The sequence below is a fragment of the Penicillium argentinense genome (genome assembly GCF_028826775.1).
Source record: "Penicillium argentinense strain IBT 30761 chromosome Unknown utg000011l_segment0_segment0, whole genome shotgun sequence".
Classification (NCBI taxonomy): Eukaryota; Fungi; Ascomycota; class Eurotiomycetes; order Eurotiales; family Aspergillaceae; genus Penicillium; species Penicillium argentinense.
This window is the reverse complement of record NW_026622670.1, coordinates 2,111,219-2,128,955: the sequence shown is the minus strand read 5'-3', so window position 1 is coordinate 2,128,955 and position 17,737 is coordinate 2,111,219. Positions and strand designations below refer to the sequence as shown.

Sequence of the window (17,737 nt, the reverse complement as noted above, 5' to 3'; positions counted from 1 at the left end):
AAGGCTAGTTGCCCCAAGGCTCCAGACGTGCCGCAGCAGCCGTGGTGATTGGGTTGTGGGTGCCATATGGTGAGCCTCGCATGTGGATGCGATGGATTCCCTCAGTCACTAGCGCCCTCGGGGCCCGTCGATCGCTGGAACAGTCTGCTTGTTCTGCCCCTGTCCCTGGTTTCTTCAATGCGATAGGCGCTCGGGTAGAGACCACGGGTGGCCGGACCGTGGTTCAGCCAGGCGCTCGTGGTGGGCGAGTAGCTTGTGTGGTGGTGGTGGTGGGCTTGGGAGAAAAAAAAAGGAGGGACGGATGAAAGGCAGGAAGTGGCCTCCGCCGATCACCTCGTGCGCGCCTCCCTCGTTGCGCCCCCAATATGCACTCCATACTGCGCGTACTAAGATGTACTAAAATACTAAAAAAACTGTAAATGCAGTAAAATCAAGCCCGGTACCTGCTCCATAAATCCATTCGGTAGTCACCCCCGAACGATTCAAACATGTCCCCACTGCTCCGTACGAGAAGTTCTGATAGAGCATTGGGACTGGCAGAGTAATGCTAGACTACTAGTAGCAGGTCTTTCTTACTCCTGACCCAGCCCGTCTTTAGTTCCCTTCTCAGCCCGTGCCCGATCTGCCGTGGCCGCCTTTCTTTTCCTTTCCCCTCGTTCTTTCATCGACCTTTTGAACGCGATGAGCTCTCGCTTCTTCAGTCTTTAACGGGTACGTTTACAATGCACGCTGGGATGGTTGATATGGGGGCCGTGACGTTGCCCTGCAGGTTGTACAACTCGGGGCGCAATTTGAAGCAATGAAAAAGCAACTTCAAAGAGCCACCAGAGGATCCAATGGCCCTTGCCCAAACCCAACGTCAGCGAGCACACAGCAGGGAAATGACGGGGCTGACGGGAAGTACAGGATGATTTAGAGATTTCAATTCGACCCAGTCCTTCGTTCTGATCGAGGGCCGGAGCCCGATCAACCCCCCAGCGCCTCATTCAGTATACCCTGGTCCGGGGGTTCCACTTGCACCATGCAACCCTACAAAGGATCCGATTTCCTGGAAGCCGGGACTCTGTCCCGCTCTCGCAGCACCTCCCTCTCCAGCGACTCGCACGCTCGAGTCAACCTCATGTCTCCCCCGTCGGCGCGCCCATCACCTGCCTTCATTTCCCCGTCGGCCGCCTCCGAGATCATCACCTCCGACCAAGAATTTAATGCCGCCGATTTTGTCCCTGAAGATGAGGAAACCGGCGCCGGCGCCGATGCGCTCGTCACGCCTGCCGCGCTCTCGCTATTAAACGGATTTCTCGACAACCTCTTGTTCAATGTCCTGGCCGCCTCCAAGTCCACCCAGCTCTCCTGTATCCGTCCCGCGGTGTCGGAGGTGCTGAAGCCGCGTCTTGCGTCGGAGGTTGTGGCTACCGCAGATGAGGAGTTGAGCGAATATATGGGAGGAGCCGAGGACGAACAGAATGAGTTCCGTGGTGGTCAGGAGCCCCGCGGCGACTTCGATCTGGTGCGCTCATGGAAACTGACGCGCCTCCGTTGTATGGTATACACTCGTTTGGGCGATCTGGAGGAAGAGGACGAAGACGAATTTATTGCCCAGGAACGCCTCGGAGAAAGCGACGGTGCACCCCGCAGATTCTCCAGCCATGTTGACAACGTGACTCCTGCTGCAGCTATTTTCCTGACTTCAATCATCGAGCATATTGGCGAACGAGCGCTAGTGATTGCGGGCGAGACCGCTCGGTCTCGATTGTCGGCGAAGTTGAACGACGGCGCCAGCGAATCGATCGACCCAGAGGAGGAACGCAAGCGAATTGACCGGTTGGTGGTGGAGGATCTCGACATGGAGAAGCTGGCCTTGAACGCGACCCTTGGTCGGCTGTGGCGCACATGGCGAAAGCGCAGACGCAACTCGACCATCTCACGAACCGTTTCGCGCGAATCTTTCCGGCGCCGGGGCTACTCGACTCTGGCCGTCAGCCGCAAGAGCAGCGTTGCGACCATCGAAGAACCTGTGACGCTGAAGGAGGCGCCTCCTGAAGAAGTCCCCGCGCCTGTGGACCCCGCCGAAATCCCCCTTCCGATGGGAGATTACGATGTTCAGGAAATAGAGGTGCCAGGTTTCTCGCATGAACTGGAAGGCGAGGTGCAGACGATGCAGGCCGTTGTCGCGCACAAAGTACGACCACGCAGCTTGATGGTGTTCACATCCCCCGCGATTGCGCCCAAGTCGCCCGGAGCGAGGGATTCGCCCGTGAGTGCGTCTGCCATTGACGACCCTAAGGCGTTGAGCCGTCATGCCCGCTCCAGGTCGTTGCCGAATGCGGCGGCGGGTCCACCACGCGAGGTCAAGACCTCCGAGGAACCTGCAGTCGAAAATGCGCCTTCCCCTAGTTCGTCGGAGAAAAGCAAGCAGCTCGAGACCATGTACGAGGATGACGAATCTGCCGAGTTTGTGGACGCCGCAGAGTCCGCCCCTGGCATTGCGATCACCACGCCCATTGAAGAAGCACAGGACCCACTAGCTGCAGCGGAGAATTCGGATGATTCGAGAATGTCTGTCGTGCAGGAAGAAGAGGAAGACCAGGCTCCGCCCGTGAACGAAACCATTGCCTCCCTGCGCTCTAGCGCCGACGACGACGAAGGGGTGACCGATCAATCCAACAGGAGTGCCCGGGTCTCCGTCTCGTCTCTGGACGACCAGCCAACCAATGACCCAGAGGTCATCGAAGGACGGGGGATGTGCGAGAAGCCCAAGCCAACGGCGGCGATCCAACGCCCAAGGAGGAAGCCCAGCAGGGACGCCACTGCTCAGATCAATGCAACGGCGATCGATGCAGAGACTAGCGAAGCCGGCGTGCAGCCTCTTGCGGAGAAACCGCCAACAACGCAAGGGGTGAAAACCACAGCCGCACCATCCGCCACCACGATCGAGGCTGTCAACTCTTCCAATGACGATGTTGCGGTAGACGACGATCAGCATAAATCGGTTATGGCAGCCACGAATCCCAGCGTTCCGGCGCAAGAAGAGGATGGTGCGGCTGTCGAAAAATCTCCGTCTCCGCAGGCCTTCCCAGCACTAGAGTCCGAGACCTCGCGCCCAACTTCGGCGTCCGGCGACAGTGAACGCTCCCAGAAGACTCGCACCCGCCACAGACCCAGTCCGCTCGTGGTTACGGCTAGCAACCGCAATTCTCCTACAGCGACCGAGCGTGAGCGTGCAGCTGTCCAGCGCATGCCTCCACGCCCGTCGACTTCAGTTCCTTCAGCGATCCAACCAACCAAGTCCCGCCGTTCAGAAAGCTTCAGCAGTTCGCGTGACAAGCGTCCGGTCACGGCGGGCTCCACCACCTCTCAGGTGTCGAGCAAGATTACTCGACTGATGGGTCGTCAGGGTGACTCTCCATCGCTTCGTCTGCGTAGTTCGTCCGAGACGAGCCGTGCATCAGGGAGCGCGGACTCCGATGGTAACGATACCACCGACCTGGACAGGTTGATCAACAGTGACGAGACCATTCACTACACTCTCACACCGAAGAGCGTGAGAGAAATGACTGTAAGCCCCTCATTGAGTTCCCGCCTAATTCAATTCACAATGAAGCTGACACAGAGCAGTTCCCCGAGCCACCTCGTCCAATCCCGAGGTCGGACACCGCTGATACCTCTGATCTGGCTGACTTCTTGAAGAACACGGCCCCTCCAGGAGAAGAGGCTCGTCCGCAAACTTCTGTTTCGACCAAGGCAAACGCAAACGCAGAGACTACGTCCATCGGACGCACCAAGTCTGCCGAATCTCCCAAATACATCCCTATCTCCTCTCGCATGCCACCCCAGCCCAAGTCCACGGGCAACGCTCGAGATGCTCGTCCCGCTCGTGATTCTACTCGGGAAATTGCCGAGTTTATCAAGTCCACGGGACCTGCCACTCCCACCAGCAGCCCGACTCCTACCAATGGGACAAGGCCTTCCCGGCCACAATCTACCTTCTCTACCAGTACCAACAACACCAACAGCACATACAACACCAACAACACCAACCGGAGCAACAAGACCAATAACTCTCATTCAAGTCGCCGCGGCCCACGCCTTCAGGCACGTACTGCCGAGGCGACCAAGCGTTCTCCCACGTCAGAACTGATCGATTTCATTCGCGAGGGTCCTCCGCAGCAAGGTTCTCACCGTATTCCTCGGACTGTGGCGCCCTTCCGCAACACTATTGATTCGGAAGATTTGAAGTATGACTCCTTTCAAAGTGAAAGGGATACGGCTACTCAAGGCTCCACGACCAGTTCTGCGCCGAACAAGTCCTTGACTTCTCTCGGTTCGCGGACTGGACTGCTGGACTCGGCCAACCGCGCCAACGTCCAGGCCAGGGCTGCGTCGCCAGCCAAGCCTGCAACGCAAGATGACCCGATGCCAGCTCGCAAGCAGCGTCGTGTTCCGGATCCCTATGCAATCGATGACGATGACGATGATGATATGCTCGCGGAGCTCATCAACGAAAAGCCGCCTCCGCGCCAGGAAGAGAGTCTGATGGATTTCCTCCGCAACGCACCCCCTCCTCCAGAAAGTGAAGAGACACCCCAGCCGTTCAGCTTGAGCAGTCCGTCCGTTCCTTCGAGTTCCAACGGCTCCACCGGCGGCCTTAAATCTCGTTTTCTGCGTGCCGGCGACAAGGGTCCTTCCTCGAAGATATCGATGGGCTCTTTGCGCTCGCAGAGCAGCCTGGGCAACAACCAGGCTAATTATTCTCAGAAGATCGGCCTGGAACGGAACCCTGGTTCCATGCCCTCTACCTCGCACAAACAAAGTGAGACGAGTGCCCTGGCAGATTTCTTGCGGAACACCGGACCTCCGGAACCACCAGCTGGCAGGAATGCGAAGAAGGATAACACCTTCTCACGCTTGTTTGTCCGCCGTAAGAAGGTCGAGGTTTAGACACTCTAATGCCACCCCGATTCTTACATTTCATGCATTGAGCGTTTTGGAAGTTCCATTTAACGATCACATCTCATGTCCATCGTTCTGATATCATATTTGTCTTTCTATTTTCAGTCATACCCTGACACCGTCTCTATATCTGGATAGAGCTTCATGCCTTGCACTATCTTCTTTTTCTAGTTTATTCTGCGGCTACAACCCGGTGGCTTTCTTTCGTTTCTTCATGAGAACACCTATCTCTCTGAATTCCTTCTTCGGAATGTGACACTGAACGACTAATACGGACTTTTCCTTTTCTCATATCTTCAGTTCTTGTTCGTGTTTGTTTGACTGGGCTATTCCCGGTCGACTCTGTGAATTTCGCGAGATACCATGTTTTATGTACTTGTGCCAGTAATCTAAGCCTTGATGCTCGGAAACCAATTCTTATTTCACTTTGACTTTCAGAAATATTCAGTAGACTTAAACCTACCTCTAGACACTGTTGGCGATTTGATTTATTCGTTTAAAGAAATTACCTAGGGTATTTATTGGTACTGGTATCGTTTGATGTCCTCGGCATGGAGTGTCTCCATACTTTGTGCCTGTGCCCGGATCAATGTTGATCCTGCCCACTCCCTTACCAGGTGGCATCAACAGCTCTCCTGTTTACCAACACGATCAGTTCCCCAAACCATGGGCTCCTCTCCATTCACAATGAGGTCCGTCCTCTCATTCTTTCTTCTTGTGGTGCAAATCGCATCTGCCCTGAAATTCGACCTGCCCGCACAGTCGGGCCACGGCAAGAACGAGCGATGCGTCCGCAACTTTGTGGCCAAGGACCAATTGGTCGTGGTGACCGCTATTGTTAGCGGTAGCAAGGGTGACGGTCAAGTCGTCAATATGCACGTATGTACAATGCTTTCCCGCTGGCAGTTGTTGATGCGACTTTCGAGTCTTCAGGGACTTGGTGGGCGCAACCCTTAAAACAGGCGACGGGATTGCTAACGGATCTCTTTCTCAATCCGCAGATCAAGGATTCCATGGGGAATGACCACGGTCGTCCTAAGGATATTGTAGGTGAAGTGCGCCAGGCTTTTACTTCGACCGCAGACACTGCGTTCGACGTGTGCCTTGAGAACCAACTGGTCGGTCGCAGTAAGTCCTCACCACGACAGAGCCTCTAAGCATTCTAAAAGCCCTCTGAGACATTCTCTAATTCCTATTTCTTTTCAGACGCCGTCTACAACCCCTCTCGCGAGATTGAACTCGATGTCGAAATCGGCGCCGACGCCCGTGACTGGTCCAGTATCCAGGCCCAGGAGAAGCTCAAGCCCATCGAAACCGACCTCCGCCGCATCGAGGAGATGGTTTCCGACATTGTCACCGAGATGGAGTACCTGCGTTCCCGCGAGCAGAAGTTGCGTGATACCAATGAGAGCACCAACGAGCGGGTGAAGTGGTTCGCCTTCGGCACAATGGGTATGCTGGTTGGTCTGGGAGCGTGGCAGGTGGTCTACCTGCGGGCGTACTTCCGTTCCAAGCACCTTATTTAAAGCAAATGCCGTACTTTGGTGGATGGATTGCATTTTGGAGTGTTGTTTTTATTTTCTCGCTATCTTGGATCTATGCGCAGCGCAATGGGGAAGTCCTGCTGCATCTTCTCCCCGTGTACTCTTCTCATGTCTTATGGCATTCTGTTCCAACAGTCATGACCTCAATGATATAAAATACACGCTCTGCTTGTGCGGGCATTAATCACTCAATTGTCTTTCCCGTTACAAATTATGTTGATAGCGATGATATGCGATCGTTGTCTATGAGTTTTTTTGGATGGAATGATGAGACGAGGTCTTTTTTTCGAATTCTTTGTTGAACAAAACCTGAAATGGCCCATGGCCTGGCAATTTCATTTGTTCCACAAATCTTCCGACAGGAAATCTAAGAGGCTTGAGCTCAAGTGTGGTCATGCAGCTGTCAATATTGCCTTTGCATCCCAGTATCAGAATTAAAACACTATAAGAATAAATTCAAATCTCAATTCAAACCGATACTTAAATCTGATGTCTGTTACCATCCCATGCTTATTACTAAGGTATACTAGCACTTATGAGTCGACCAGGACAACCCACTCGATATCAACGAATCCAACCCCGGCTATGTAATCCTCCGCGGCCCAGTGGAGCGGTGCTAGTGCAAATAGTGCAAACACCGGGTGTTGCAGGTACATTTTCGGCCCATTACTCCAGATGATGTCAAGTTCGCATTACAGCTCATCAACCGGCCTCCCCTTCGAAAGAGCTTCCAATTCCCCTCGAAGGACGTGAATTATGAGCTCAATGCCTGTTCCACGATTTATTAGCCGCGTCTTGCGGCGGCCCGCGCCGTCCCACACTTTCACAGCTATCAACCGTTTATTCGGCACCTCGGCCCTGCGCTTCAAGGATCCCGATGTCAATGATCGGGCGCCCCCGAATGCCCCTGGTCACCGCGAGAACCAGACCAACAAGCCGTCCAGCCCGATAGTGCCCAACACGACTTCCACGATGACCAAGGATTTCCCTAATGTTGGACAACGACCCGCGCCACCCGACATGCTCAACTCCGTCGACCCCGATTACCGCCCGGCTGATCCGTACCCCGGCAAGATCGAGCATCTTACTGGCGGTCGCCAGAGCCAAGGCCCGCAGAAGCCCGAGCTGGGCGTTGGTGAGATGGAGGGTATTACCTTCAAAGTTGAGCCTTTGAAGCGAACCGGAGAGGATGTTACTACTACCAGAGCTCGTTTGCTTTGTAAGTTACCTTCGACCGTGCATGGTGACTGCAATTCCTTGCTTCGGGTTCAAGTTTGAACTAATTCCGCGTTTGAAAATATAGACCAGAGCCGAAAGCGTGGTATTCTCGAGTCGGACCTGCTCCTGTCCACCTTCGCCGATGTCTACCTGCGCGACATGACCCATGAGGAGCTGCGGGAATACGATAGCTTCTTGGACGAGAATGACTGGGACATCTACTACTGGGCGACACAAGACCCGCCCACTGATGTGCCCGAGTCTAAAGCTCCGCCGCCTGAGGATACCGTGACTGAGACCTGGAAGCAGACTGGTGCCAAGAGCGGCGAGTGGGCACAGACTGTTGGCGCGTTCAAGGCAGCTTACCGCCCCGTTCCGTCACGATGGAAGGACTCGAAGGTGTTGCAGCTGCTGCGGGAGCATGTCCGTGATAAGAGCGCCACTGGATTCGAGTCGGCGAAGAATAAGAAGACTGGTGGTGGTCTGGGACGCATGCCCAATGTACAGATTTTCAACTGAACAGGGCCGGCGAAGCTGTAACAACTTTTTTGTATATTATAGTTAGCTTAAATTCAGTCAAGGCGATATGTCATGTATAGTTCGATCAATTTGATGCAGTCAAGACAATGCTGGTGTAGTGGTAGCTATTAAAGGGTGGCTTTCATGCAGTAAATTGCGATATCGGTGGTATCAGTCAATACAGGAACTCTGGATACAACAGCCTCCATGCGTTCCAGAAGATCCATGGAATGAAGGTTCCCTAACTATACAATTGTATCGAGAATATAGTCTGTTACTAAGCAGGATGCTCATTTCACGTGATCTTCGCTTACAGTTAGGGCACGGCGGAACCACACAAGGAGCCAGCCAACCGGGTTAGGGCTTGAGCGGGCACGCAGCCGTCTCCTTCCTCTGCGATTTTATCTCCCCAGCGTCAACGACCTCCCCATCCTCTCACCTTCATCGTCTACTCCCATCATGGCTGAGCAGCTGGTTCTTCGCGGCACCCTCGAGGGCCACAATGGCTGGGTTACTTCCCTGGCGACCTCTCTGGAGAAGTAAGAGATCTAGCCCGAGTTTTTCGCATTGAATTCGTCGTTCTGACTTGCTCCGCCTTTAGCCCCAACATGCTGCTGTCGGGCTCTCGCGACAAGACCCTGATCATCTGGAACCTTACCCGCGATGAGCAGGCCTACGGTTACCCCAAGCGCAGCCTGGAGGGTCACTCCCACATTGTCTCTGACTGTGTATGCATCTACCCCTCCCGAAACCCACCCCAGAATCATGGATCTATATTGGAAATTGGAGGAACCGAATTGGAACAACGAACCGGAAATACAATTGGGGCTTCTTCGCTGACCGCTGGTCTTTTTTTGATCTTTACAGGTGATCTCCTCTGACGGTGCCTACGCTCTGTCCTCCTCGTGGGACAAGTCCCTCCGCCTCTGGGAGCTCTCCACCGGCAACACCACTCGCACCTTCGTCGGCCACACCAACGACGTCCTCTCCGTCTCTTTCTCCGCCGACAACCGTCAGATCGTCTCCGGATCCCGTGACCGCTCTATCAAGCTGTGGAACACCCTCGGTGACTGCAAGTTCACCATCACCGACAAGGGCCACACCGAGTGGGTTTCCTGCGTCCGTTTCAGCCCCAACCCCCAGAACCCCGTCATTGTCTCCGCTGGCTGGGACAAGCTCGTCAAGGTACGCTACACTTCCGATTCCCGAAGCCAGCATATGCTTTTTTTCGAACTTTTGTTATATCCTCCCCTACATGATGTTTGCATAACTACGTATTTGCTACTTCAGAGCCCTCAGGGCTATGAGACAACCATCACCCAATGCCTGATAAAATTCTTGAAAACGCGCTTTTGTGTTTTTGGAAATGAGGAGGATACGGAAAAATTTTCGTCTCCTGCTGGCTTCAATCTTGAATACTGCGGATGAAACCAAGATCGCTGACCATTGATCTACGAATTTAGGTCTGGGAGCTCGCTTCCTGCCGCCTGCAGACCGACCACATCGGTCACACCGGCTACATCAACACCGTCACCATCTCCCCCGATGGCTCCCTCTGCGCCTCCGGTGGCAAGGACGGTACCACCATGCTGTGGGATCTGAACGAGTCCAAGCACCTCTACTCCCTCCACGCCGGTGACGAGATCCACGCCCTCGTCTTCTCCCCCAACCGCTACTGGCTGTGCGCTGCCACCAGCAGCTCCATCACCATCTTCGACCTCGAGAAGAAGAGCAAGGTTGATGAGCTCAAGCCCGAGTACGTTGAGAAGGGCAAGAAGAGCCGTGACCCCGAGTGTATTTCCCTGGCCTGGTCCGCCGACGGCCAGACCCTGTTCGCCGGTTACACTGACAACAAGATCCGTGCCTGGGGTGTCATGTCGCGGGCATAAATGGGTTCTTTGTTAGACGAGTTTGCGGTGAAGGGAAAGGAGGCCTCTTTTTGATCTATCGCCAAGGGAATCAAAAAAAAGTTCAAAATCCAGAACAAGAAGGGCATTGGTTTGGAATGTATGAGCCACGAGCAATGAAGCACTCTTGGGCCGGGGCCGCCCCGGTCTGTGAGGTTTTCTGACATGCCTAGCTTACTCGATTCGCCATTGAATAAAATGTCTTGAATCTTGTGGAGGCATGTGATGTTCTAATACCACTTAAGGCATCAAAATGTTTCATTTTTTTCTTCACTTTTCCCGACATTGTAGTCTGTAGTATATCACAATTATGAAGGTTCGGAGTTCCATCGTCAATCGACCATGATGGGCTTGTGACCACATTGCTCTCAAGGTAGCAGAAAATCACTCGTCATGTATTTCGATCTACAATTGTAACGACTCAAAATTAACTGTTGCCTTGTCGGTGCGGCCATCGAACTTGTTGAAAGGAGAAATTGATTCTATCAGGTCATGAAACTAATGTACATCAGCGCTTATGTCGATGCGCATTTATACCATATGTTTCTTCAGTCTCTTCAAGGCATCATCCGTCATGGAAACAATATCATCATAGCCCAGGCTTTTCGCAAGAGACTTGGCCTCAGTATAGCGCGCAATTGCAACATCGGGCTTCTTCTGCAGCTCAGCGAGTTCGCCCAGATTGTACGTAGCTGCGACGCAACTGATATCACACTCCTCATCGCGAACCGGTGGCTTGATATGCGCGGCGACATCAATCGCTTTTTGCGCCCATTTCCGAGCTGCCTCGACAGTTTGCTCTTGAGAGACACCATGCTTCTGTTGAGCACGGGGTGCTGCCAGCTGAACCTGACCAGCCATTGTACTAGCAACACTGTTCAGCAGGACTACCTGCTTGCATGAGGGGGTATCTCCCTCCTCTGCACGAATCATATCCAATGCGCGGAGATAGAGCGGCATGGCGAGTTCGTGGCGCTCTTTCGCCGTATAGATCGTCGCAAGGTCGGTCAGAGCCGTAGCGATCTCGGTCAAGTTCAACCATGAATCGTCTGATCCCTCGCCGGTACTTGTCCCAACGGGCAAACCAAGCCTTTGACGTCGATGCATCTCCTTGAGACAGTGCTCGACAGCAGCAACCTGCGCTGCCTCGGCCTTCTTGTCATCTTGAATATAGTCGCTCGAGTATAGCTCTGCGAGCTTCATCTCGATACCAATAACCTTCTTCAAGGCACGGTCCCGCTGCCGCGTCTCGTATTCCTGCAGCTCCTTCATAGCCTTCTCCGCATCCTGCATTGCCTCCACATTGACCTGCACATTATCCGCGGGAACCTTTGCAGCGGACGGCTGTGCCTCTGTTGATACTGTCTTCTCAGCAGTAGGAGCCTCCATCTTCTGACCATCCTCTACCCAAGCCAATGCCTCATTCTTTGTCCGCTCCAGCACCTCGGTCGCCTGCTTCACGAGCCCAGCCTTCTCCAGCATCGCCGCAACCTGGATCTTCAGACCCAGCACCTCGTCCGAAAAAGGGTGCATTCCCTCTTCAATTGCCAGCTTGAGCGCAGTCTTGTATGCATGCAAGGCCTTCGGTGCATTCAAATCGATATCCGTGTAGTAGATTGCCTTGCGCAAGGCATCGGCCACGTTCTTCGGAAATTTGGTATACTGCGGAACATTCTTCATGACTTCGACGTAGGTTGCATAGCTAAAGAGAGAAATTGCACCGATGATGGAGATGAAAGCAATTGGGAGGAGAATCGGGTTCTTGCGGAAAATACCTTTCCCTGCTTCCCGGTAGCCCATGCGAACGCGCTGCCAAAAAGAGGCATAGCGCGGGCCGGAGATCCGCGAGTTTCGGAGTATATTGTTATTGTGAACAGTCGATCGGAGTGTTGGGCGTGCGGTATGGCTACATATTGACCGAGTCGTCGTTGAACGCTGTGCTCGGAGGATGGTTGAGGCGTTGGCGCCGGCGCGCCTTGTGGCAGCCTGGAACATTGGTGCTATTTATGCGCGAGGGTATTTCTTCCTGTCGTTTTCTGTGACCCAAATTCAAAATGCGATTGTGGAGGGAGCAATGTTTCTGTGTGGCGACGTTGGAGGGCTGAAAACGCCGCGGCGGAAGTTGCAGACGCGCCCGATTTTCGCTTGGCCCAAGCTTTCTCTCCGCCATATGACGTCGCCCACCCGCCGCTTGCCTTGCATGCGACTCCCTGGGGACAGCGGAAGCCCTGTCTCTTGAATTGATTAATCAAATTGGCTGGGCCTTCAGATACTTATTGAACCTGGTTCAAGATGTGTGGGCGCTATGCTCTGGGTGTGGTATGTCTGCGTTTCATGCTTGGCTGGACCCCATACTAATGACTATCACAGCGCCTAGCGTACATGCGACAGCAGCTAGAGGACATGGGCATGCCCGTCGATGAGGCGCCAGAAGATGAAGATGTTCGCGAAACATACAATTTCGCTCCAGGAAACTTCGGGGCCGTCTACCGAGCCGACGTCCCTGACGAGAGGCATGGCCAGCACAAAGCGCCGGTGGAGGAACAGAATGAAGAACATCAAGCGCCAAAGAAAGACCAAGACTCAAATGATCAGCCAAATGATGGACGTACCAAATTCAAGATACAAAGTATGAAATGGGGTCTCATTCCCTTCTGGACTAAGCGGGCACCAGACTACGGCTCCATGATGCGCACGATCAACTGTCGGGACGACTCATTAATTGAAGATCGCGGCATGTGGACCTCCATGAAACGGCGTAAGCGTTGCATTATTGTCTGTCAGGGCTTCTATGAATGGCTGAAGAAGGGACCGGGCGGCAAGGAGAAGGTCCCTCACTTTATCAAACGGAAGGACGGAGACTTGATGTGCTTTGCAGGGCTGTGGGACTGCGTTCAATATGAGGGTATGTTCCGTGCCTAATCGAACTTTGTTCCCGACGCTCGAAGCTAATCATAATTCTCGCAGGCTCGGAGGAGAAACTCTACACTTATACTATCATCACAACCTCTTCGAACTCATATCTTAAATTTCTCCACGACCGAATGCCTGTTATTCTCGATCCTTCATCTGATGAAATGAAAAAATGGCTTGATCCTAAGCGAACGACATGGTCAAAGGAGTTGCAATCTATTCTGAAGCCATATGAAGGAGACTTGGAGTGCTACCCAGTTTCGAAGGAGGTTGGCAAAGTCGGAAACAACTCTCCCGAATTTCTTGTTCCGGTCAACAGCAAGGAAAACAAACAAAATATCGCCAATTTCTTTTCCAACGCTACAAAGAAAGAAGAAAAGTCCACTTCTCCTGCTGATGTCCCTCCGAAGATTGAGACTGTCTCTCCGGGCACAGCGCTGAAAGATGAGGGCGACGAAAAGAAAGTTGAACATGGCGTCAAGAGAGAACACCCAGAAGATATGGAAGATGAAAGCAAAAAATTAAAGACGGATCAAGGTTCATTCTCGCGATTACCACCGAAGCCGAAGACACGAAGTGCGACTCACAACACACCTACAAAAAAGTCGACAACTAAACCGCCCGATGGGTCGCAAAGAATCACCAATTTTTTTAAGAGATAATCAAACCTCTATGCGCGGTTATTGTAATAAAGCAATCTTCAAGCTCCAAATTGATTAAGCCGTCCGTTGGAGTGTAGTGGGTAGGCGTATGTGGGTTTGAAGATATATTTTTCCCGCTACTATCACACGAACAGAACACAATGAACAATTTGATTATACCATAGGTTAATTCCATGCAAGTGCAACGCTATTGCATGTAAATCCCTTGAATTTGACACAAAAGTAAAAATTAAGAAAGAATTCAAAATGATTGAGCAACAAGTTTAGGATGTTTTCACATTTACCTTGATTTAATGTAAGCTATATCAGTATTATACATAAGGGTTGACATCTTACGCCTGGCCCCAAGGCATCACTGCTTCTCCATTTCTCGCAATCTCTGCACTAGCTTTTCTCGGAGGAAAGGGCTCAGTCCCAAACTGTAATATAGTGTCAGTAAACTAAGAACGTATATACGGGAAATTGGTCGGAAAAGTAGCTTACATTCCGTCTCGGGTCACAGTGCGATATGTGCCTAGAATTAGAGAGTTAGCGTCGAAATTGGAGATCGAGGCCAAGACCTTACCACTCGGTTGATAGTTTCCATTTCCGTCCACAAACTGGCCGTTGCCATCAACTTCGAGACTGCCAAACATATCCTCGGGCCTGTAAGGGGTCAGCTACAGTCGTATACTTTTGTCCAACCTGTTCGAGAGGCCATACCAAGCAATCCTGCCATACTCCGGAGGACGTCTGGTATCCGAGACGTGTATCCAGCCACCCCGTCCACCAGAGCCAGCTCCGCCTTGACCACTTGCTCCGCCACTGGAATCACCCATCTCTGCACGCCTTCTCCTGCCCCTCTGGCCAGTCAACAGCACACCACCGGACATAATATTCGCCCCCGATGTGGACACCATCACCTGCGCTTGAGATTGTGCATCGGGATCTTCGTGCGCATGTTTAGCGAAAACCTCTTGGAGAATGTCGAGGAACTTTGGGTTCTCTGTGAACGAGTCTGTTGTTGGCGGCATCTTGGTTGTAACTCCGATGGCCAATTTTGGGTTCACCGGTTCTGAGGACAGAAGGGAAAGAATGTGCGATCCTTTTGGTTCCTCACTGGGAAACACATACTGTCATAGAACAAGTCATTAGCGTATGGAACCAATGGGTAACATGTCAGACAGAAAGATGGCATACAATATCAGGATTGCTTTCAAGGGTGGAAACATAGCGAGCACGCATCCATCTAGAAGCGTTGAAGGCCTGTCGGCCAGCTGTCCTTATGGTGAACATTAGGGGAAGTAAGTTTGGCAGCAAAGGATAATGTATTTAAGTCCGAGGTGATGTTTGGAAAGCTGGAGATGTCATCGTGCAGATCCGAGGCGGTCAGCTTGGCGGTGAGCCATGTTTGTATGAGTGCGGCGCCGTACCTTTGCGCCTGTCAAATCGCAGTGCCGGCGACGGTGATTCTGAAGGAGCTGTGGATTGAGTGCTTTGCTACTGATGAGCAGCCTCCTGATGAATGGCATTAGACTGGAATTTCTGCTTAGAGCTTAAGCTCTCGTGTCATTCGCTTCAACTGCGTTCTCGACAAAACACATCCGCTCGCTCACGTCAAGTGCTGATACGACGACACAGGCAACCAAACCAAGCTCTTTTACCCCACCATACCTATCGCACTCTTCTTCTCCCACTCCGTGATCATCATGGCGACTCCATCAGGAAAACCGGGCGCAACGCCTACGCATCTCACCTCATCTCCACACCCGTCTTCTGCACCTCTCTCTCGCTCCGTCGCTCATAAATCGCCCTCAATGAGAACGCCAACGGCCTCAAACCCGGGCCCAACACAACTTCCCAACACATCATCACACCAATGTGCGACGCCTCTCAATGCGCCAACTGCTGTGGATCCCAATGACCCCGTCAGTTTCAGCTCTCCTTCGGCGCTACTCGCACTCGGCGGCTATGCTGGCATTAGTCCATCCCCGGCAGTACACGAAAATTTGGTTGGCCCTGGTATGAATGAAAACGATATTCAGAACCTCGGTATGCAAGGCATGAAGCTCGGCGTTACTAGAGATAGCGACGTGGAACAGCGACAACGGATCGAGGAGGTCGTTCGGCTTCTAGCTACGCGCGTGACAGGAAGAGGTGTCTCTCGAGAGGGTATTGAGCGCTTAAGTAATTTGCAAGGCTTTGAATCCCTCTGGCAGAATGACAACATCAACATTGCGGGCAACTTTGTCGACCTGGAGATCGAATTTCATGCTGGCTATGATGTTGTCAAGGACGTCAGTTTGCGATATGCGACACCCGAGTACGAGGAAGGAGAGCGGCGAGAAGCTGCTACTCTTGTACTCAAACGCAATCTTGTACAATCCCCCGAGGACGCTGATGCGGGAAGGTGGAGAAAGCCGGACAATTTCTACGAGAATCTGCAATGGCTTGCCAAGCTGGACAAGCTCAGCCAAGAAGTCAACTGCTTCGAAGCACTGGAGGGCCTTGAAGAAGGCTTCAAACGTATCTGGGCCGAAGAAGAGAAGAACGGCAAATATGGTGGTGAAAACCAACACCTCTGTACCAGTGTCATCGGTCGTCCGACCATGCACAGGGGCTATCGGATCGGACTAGGGCTGGATTACTGGGCTGAACAACCCAAGCTTCTAGATGTACAAGCGGCTAAAGCAGCGGCGGCCTCCGCTGACGCAATGGCAATTGATCAGCCACAAAACTCAGACGCAGACACGAAAGACCTGGATAAGTTATGGACGATGTTGATTGAATGCGAGGAAGGATATCCGTCCCTGCGAATTTCGAAGGAGTGGGTAGGAGGCGAGGTTTTCACAGCCGGAGAGAACAGTAAGGCAATGCCCTCTGCAGGATCCGCAGGGTCTGCGAACTGGCTTGATCCTCCGCAGACAATGCGACTGTCACATGGAAACCATCCAGACCCCATGGCTCTTGATTCAAGCATGCTGGAGCAGTCCCCTCCGAATCGCCGTTTTGTGGCTAAACTAGAACCTGCTCTTGATGTTCCCATTCTCGCTGCGTCTGAAATCTATCGACACTTTGGGATGCAATTGCCCCAAGACTTCAAAATGGTCACCTATGACGGGATGCTGGTTCCCGGATCAGCCACAGATTCATCGGCTCAGCCGGGCCGCAGAAATCATAATGGCTCGGTCCTTGCAGTCGATTCTCACGGTGTGTCATCCATGAAGGAGCACAGATATTCGTTCCAGGCATTTGAGTCCGTTGCAGGCCGAACCATTCGCGATCTCCCATTCTCTCACCCTCGGCAGGTGGCCGAGATACTCCCAGTAAGTGTCCCCCGTTTCCTGTTTTAAAACATAGACACTGAAAAAAGACTAGGTCCTACGCCAATACGCTCTACTTGCGAGCCTCATTCGAAGAGTTTTTAAAACCCCGGCGCCCGTGAAGAAGGAAGCAGAGAAGCCAACAGAGGCTTTGAGCAGCAGACCCGATTCGCCGGATGAGAACCTAACCTTTCTGTCAAAGACTGGAATTACCATTCTGAGCAATGAGGATCCCAACAAGGATAATTTGGAGGATCTCATGAGCGGCAAAGGCCACGGCTCCCGTGCCAACTCTATGGTAAGTGATCAGCAGGATGACGAGGCCGCGAGCCAAAGCACTGACAACAGCCAGTCTGTCATGGTTGACATCACATTGCGCACACAACTCGGACAAGCACCCGCCATCATTCTTTACTTCACCGATCTTAGCCGGACTACTGGAAATCTCTCCCCCACCACCATTTGCTTCGAGGTCGGCCTCAATGGTCGGGTTACCGTGGCAAACAGTTCTGGACTTGTGGAAGACAAGGAAGACGACAGCGGTGACTCGAAAATGCAAGAGGCGGATGACTCGGAGTTGCAGGCAATCCATAAGAAGATTGCCAAGGTCATGGAGGTCTCCCAGGATATCGGTATCACGGTGGAGTGGGTCCTGCGCTGGCAGCGGGGGCGGGACGGCAGTGGCTGAAGCAGCTCTGTGAACTAGATCAGGTCTATCGGTG

The 17,737-nt window shown here is 52.7% G+C and overlaps 8 protein-coding genes across 8 annotated transcripts; 6 read left to right on the top strand and 2 right to left on the bottom strand.

The window, feature by feature from the left end:
- Window positions 1–1,021: 1,021 nt before the first annotated feature.
- Window positions 1,022–4,938, top strand: N7532_011813 (uncharacterized protein; the record flags this gene model as incomplete). The annotated part of the gene is made up of 2 exons (XM_056624304.1): window positions 1,022–3,556; window positions 3,616–4,938. The coding sequence occupies 2 exons, from the start codon at window positions 1,022–1,024 to the stop codon at window positions 4,936–4,938; spliced, it is 3,858 nt and encodes a 1,285-aa protein (XP_056469292.1).
- A 678-nt stretch (window positions 4,939–5,616) lies between these two features.
- N7532_011812 (p24 family protein) lies at window positions 5,617–6,476 on the top strand (the record flags this gene model as incomplete). Its single annotated transcript, XM_056624303.1, has 3 exons — window positions 5,617–5,829; window positions 5,913–6,078; window positions 6,157–6,476. 3 exons carry the CDS (start codon window positions 5,617–5,619, stop codon window positions 6,474–6,476), a joined length of 699 nt encoding a protein of 232 aa, XP_056469291.1.
- Window positions 6,477–7,250: 774 nt separating this feature from the next.
- N7532_011811 (succinate dehydrogenase assembly factor 2) lies at window positions 7,251–8,231 on the top strand (the record flags this gene model as incomplete). The annotated part of the gene is made up of 2 exons (XM_056624302.1): window positions 7,251–7,713; window positions 7,798–8,231. 2 exons carry the CDS (start codon window positions 7,251–7,253, stop codon window positions 8,229–8,231), a joined length of 897 nt encoding a protein of 298 aa, XP_056469290.1.
- A 387-nt stretch (window positions 8,232–8,618) lies between these two features.
- On the top strand, window positions 8,619–10,127 carry cpcB (40S ribosomal protein RACK1). Its single transcript, XM_056624301.1, has 4 exons — window positions 8,619–8,770; window positions 8,833–8,959; window positions 9,099–9,416; window positions 9,695–10,127. Exons 1-4 carry the CDS (start codon window positions 8,691–8,693, stop codon window positions 10,118–10,120), a joined length of 951 nt encoding a protein of 316 aa, XP_056469289.1. The 5' UTR covers window positions 8,619–8,690; the 3' UTR covers window positions 10,121–10,127.
- Window positions 10,128–10,669: 542 nt separating this feature from the next.
- Window positions 10,670–12,133, bottom strand: N7532_011809 (TPR domain protein; the record flags this gene model as incomplete). The annotated part of the gene is made up of 1 exon (XM_056624300.1): window positions 10,670–12,133. One exon carries the CDS (start codon window positions 12,131–12,133, stop codon window positions 10,670–10,672), a length of 1,464 nt encoding a protein of 487 aa, XP_056469288.1.
- Window positions 12,134–12,430: 297 nt separating this feature from the next.
- N7532_011808 (SOS response-associated peptidase) lies at window positions 12,431–13,713 on the top strand (the record flags this gene model as incomplete). The annotated part of the gene is made up of 3 exons (XM_056624299.1): window positions 12,431–12,457; window positions 12,509–13,043; window positions 13,106–13,713. The coding sequence occupies 3 exons, from the start codon at window positions 12,431–12,433 to the stop codon at window positions 13,711–13,713; spliced, it is 1,170 nt and encodes a 389-aa protein (XP_056469287.1).
- A 352-nt stretch (window positions 13,714–14,065) lies between these two features.
- N7532_011807 (uncharacterized protein) lies at window positions 14,066–14,988 on the bottom strand (the record flags this gene model as incomplete). The annotated part of the gene is made up of 5 exons (XM_056624298.1): window positions 14,066–14,132; window positions 14,197–14,227; window positions 14,279–14,358; window positions 14,416–14,825; window positions 14,893–14,988. 5 exons carry the CDS (start codon window positions 14,986–14,988, stop codon window positions 14,066–14,068), a joined length of 684 nt encoding a protein of 227 aa, XP_056469286.1.
- A 413-nt stretch (window positions 14,989–15,401) lies between these two features.
- On the top strand, window positions 15,402–17,703 carry N7532_011806 (RNA polymerase II mediator complex middle subunit MED1; the record flags this gene model as incomplete). The annotated part of the gene is made up of 2 exons (XM_056624297.1): window positions 15,402–17,018; window positions 17,071–17,703. 2 exons carry the CDS (start codon window positions 15,402–15,404, stop codon window positions 17,701–17,703), a joined length of 2,250 nt encoding a protein of 749 aa, XP_056469285.1.
- Window positions 17,704–17,737: the final 34 nt, after the last annotated feature.

Excerpts from the sequence above, each read along its gene's own strand:
- cpcB (XM_056624301.1), top strand. The coding sequence starts at position 8,691 with ATGGCTGAGCAGCTGGTTCTTCGCGGCACCCTCGAGGGCCACAATGGC. Across the intron at positions 8,771-8,832 it reads CTGGCGACCTCTCTGGAGAA|CCCCAACATGCTGCTGTCGG; the intron begins GTAAGAGATCTA and ends CTCCGCCTTTAG. Across the intron at positions 9,417-9,694 it reads GCTGGGACAAGCTCGTCAAG|GTCTGGGAGCTCGCTTCCTG; the intron begins GTACGCTACACT and ends CTACGAATTTAG.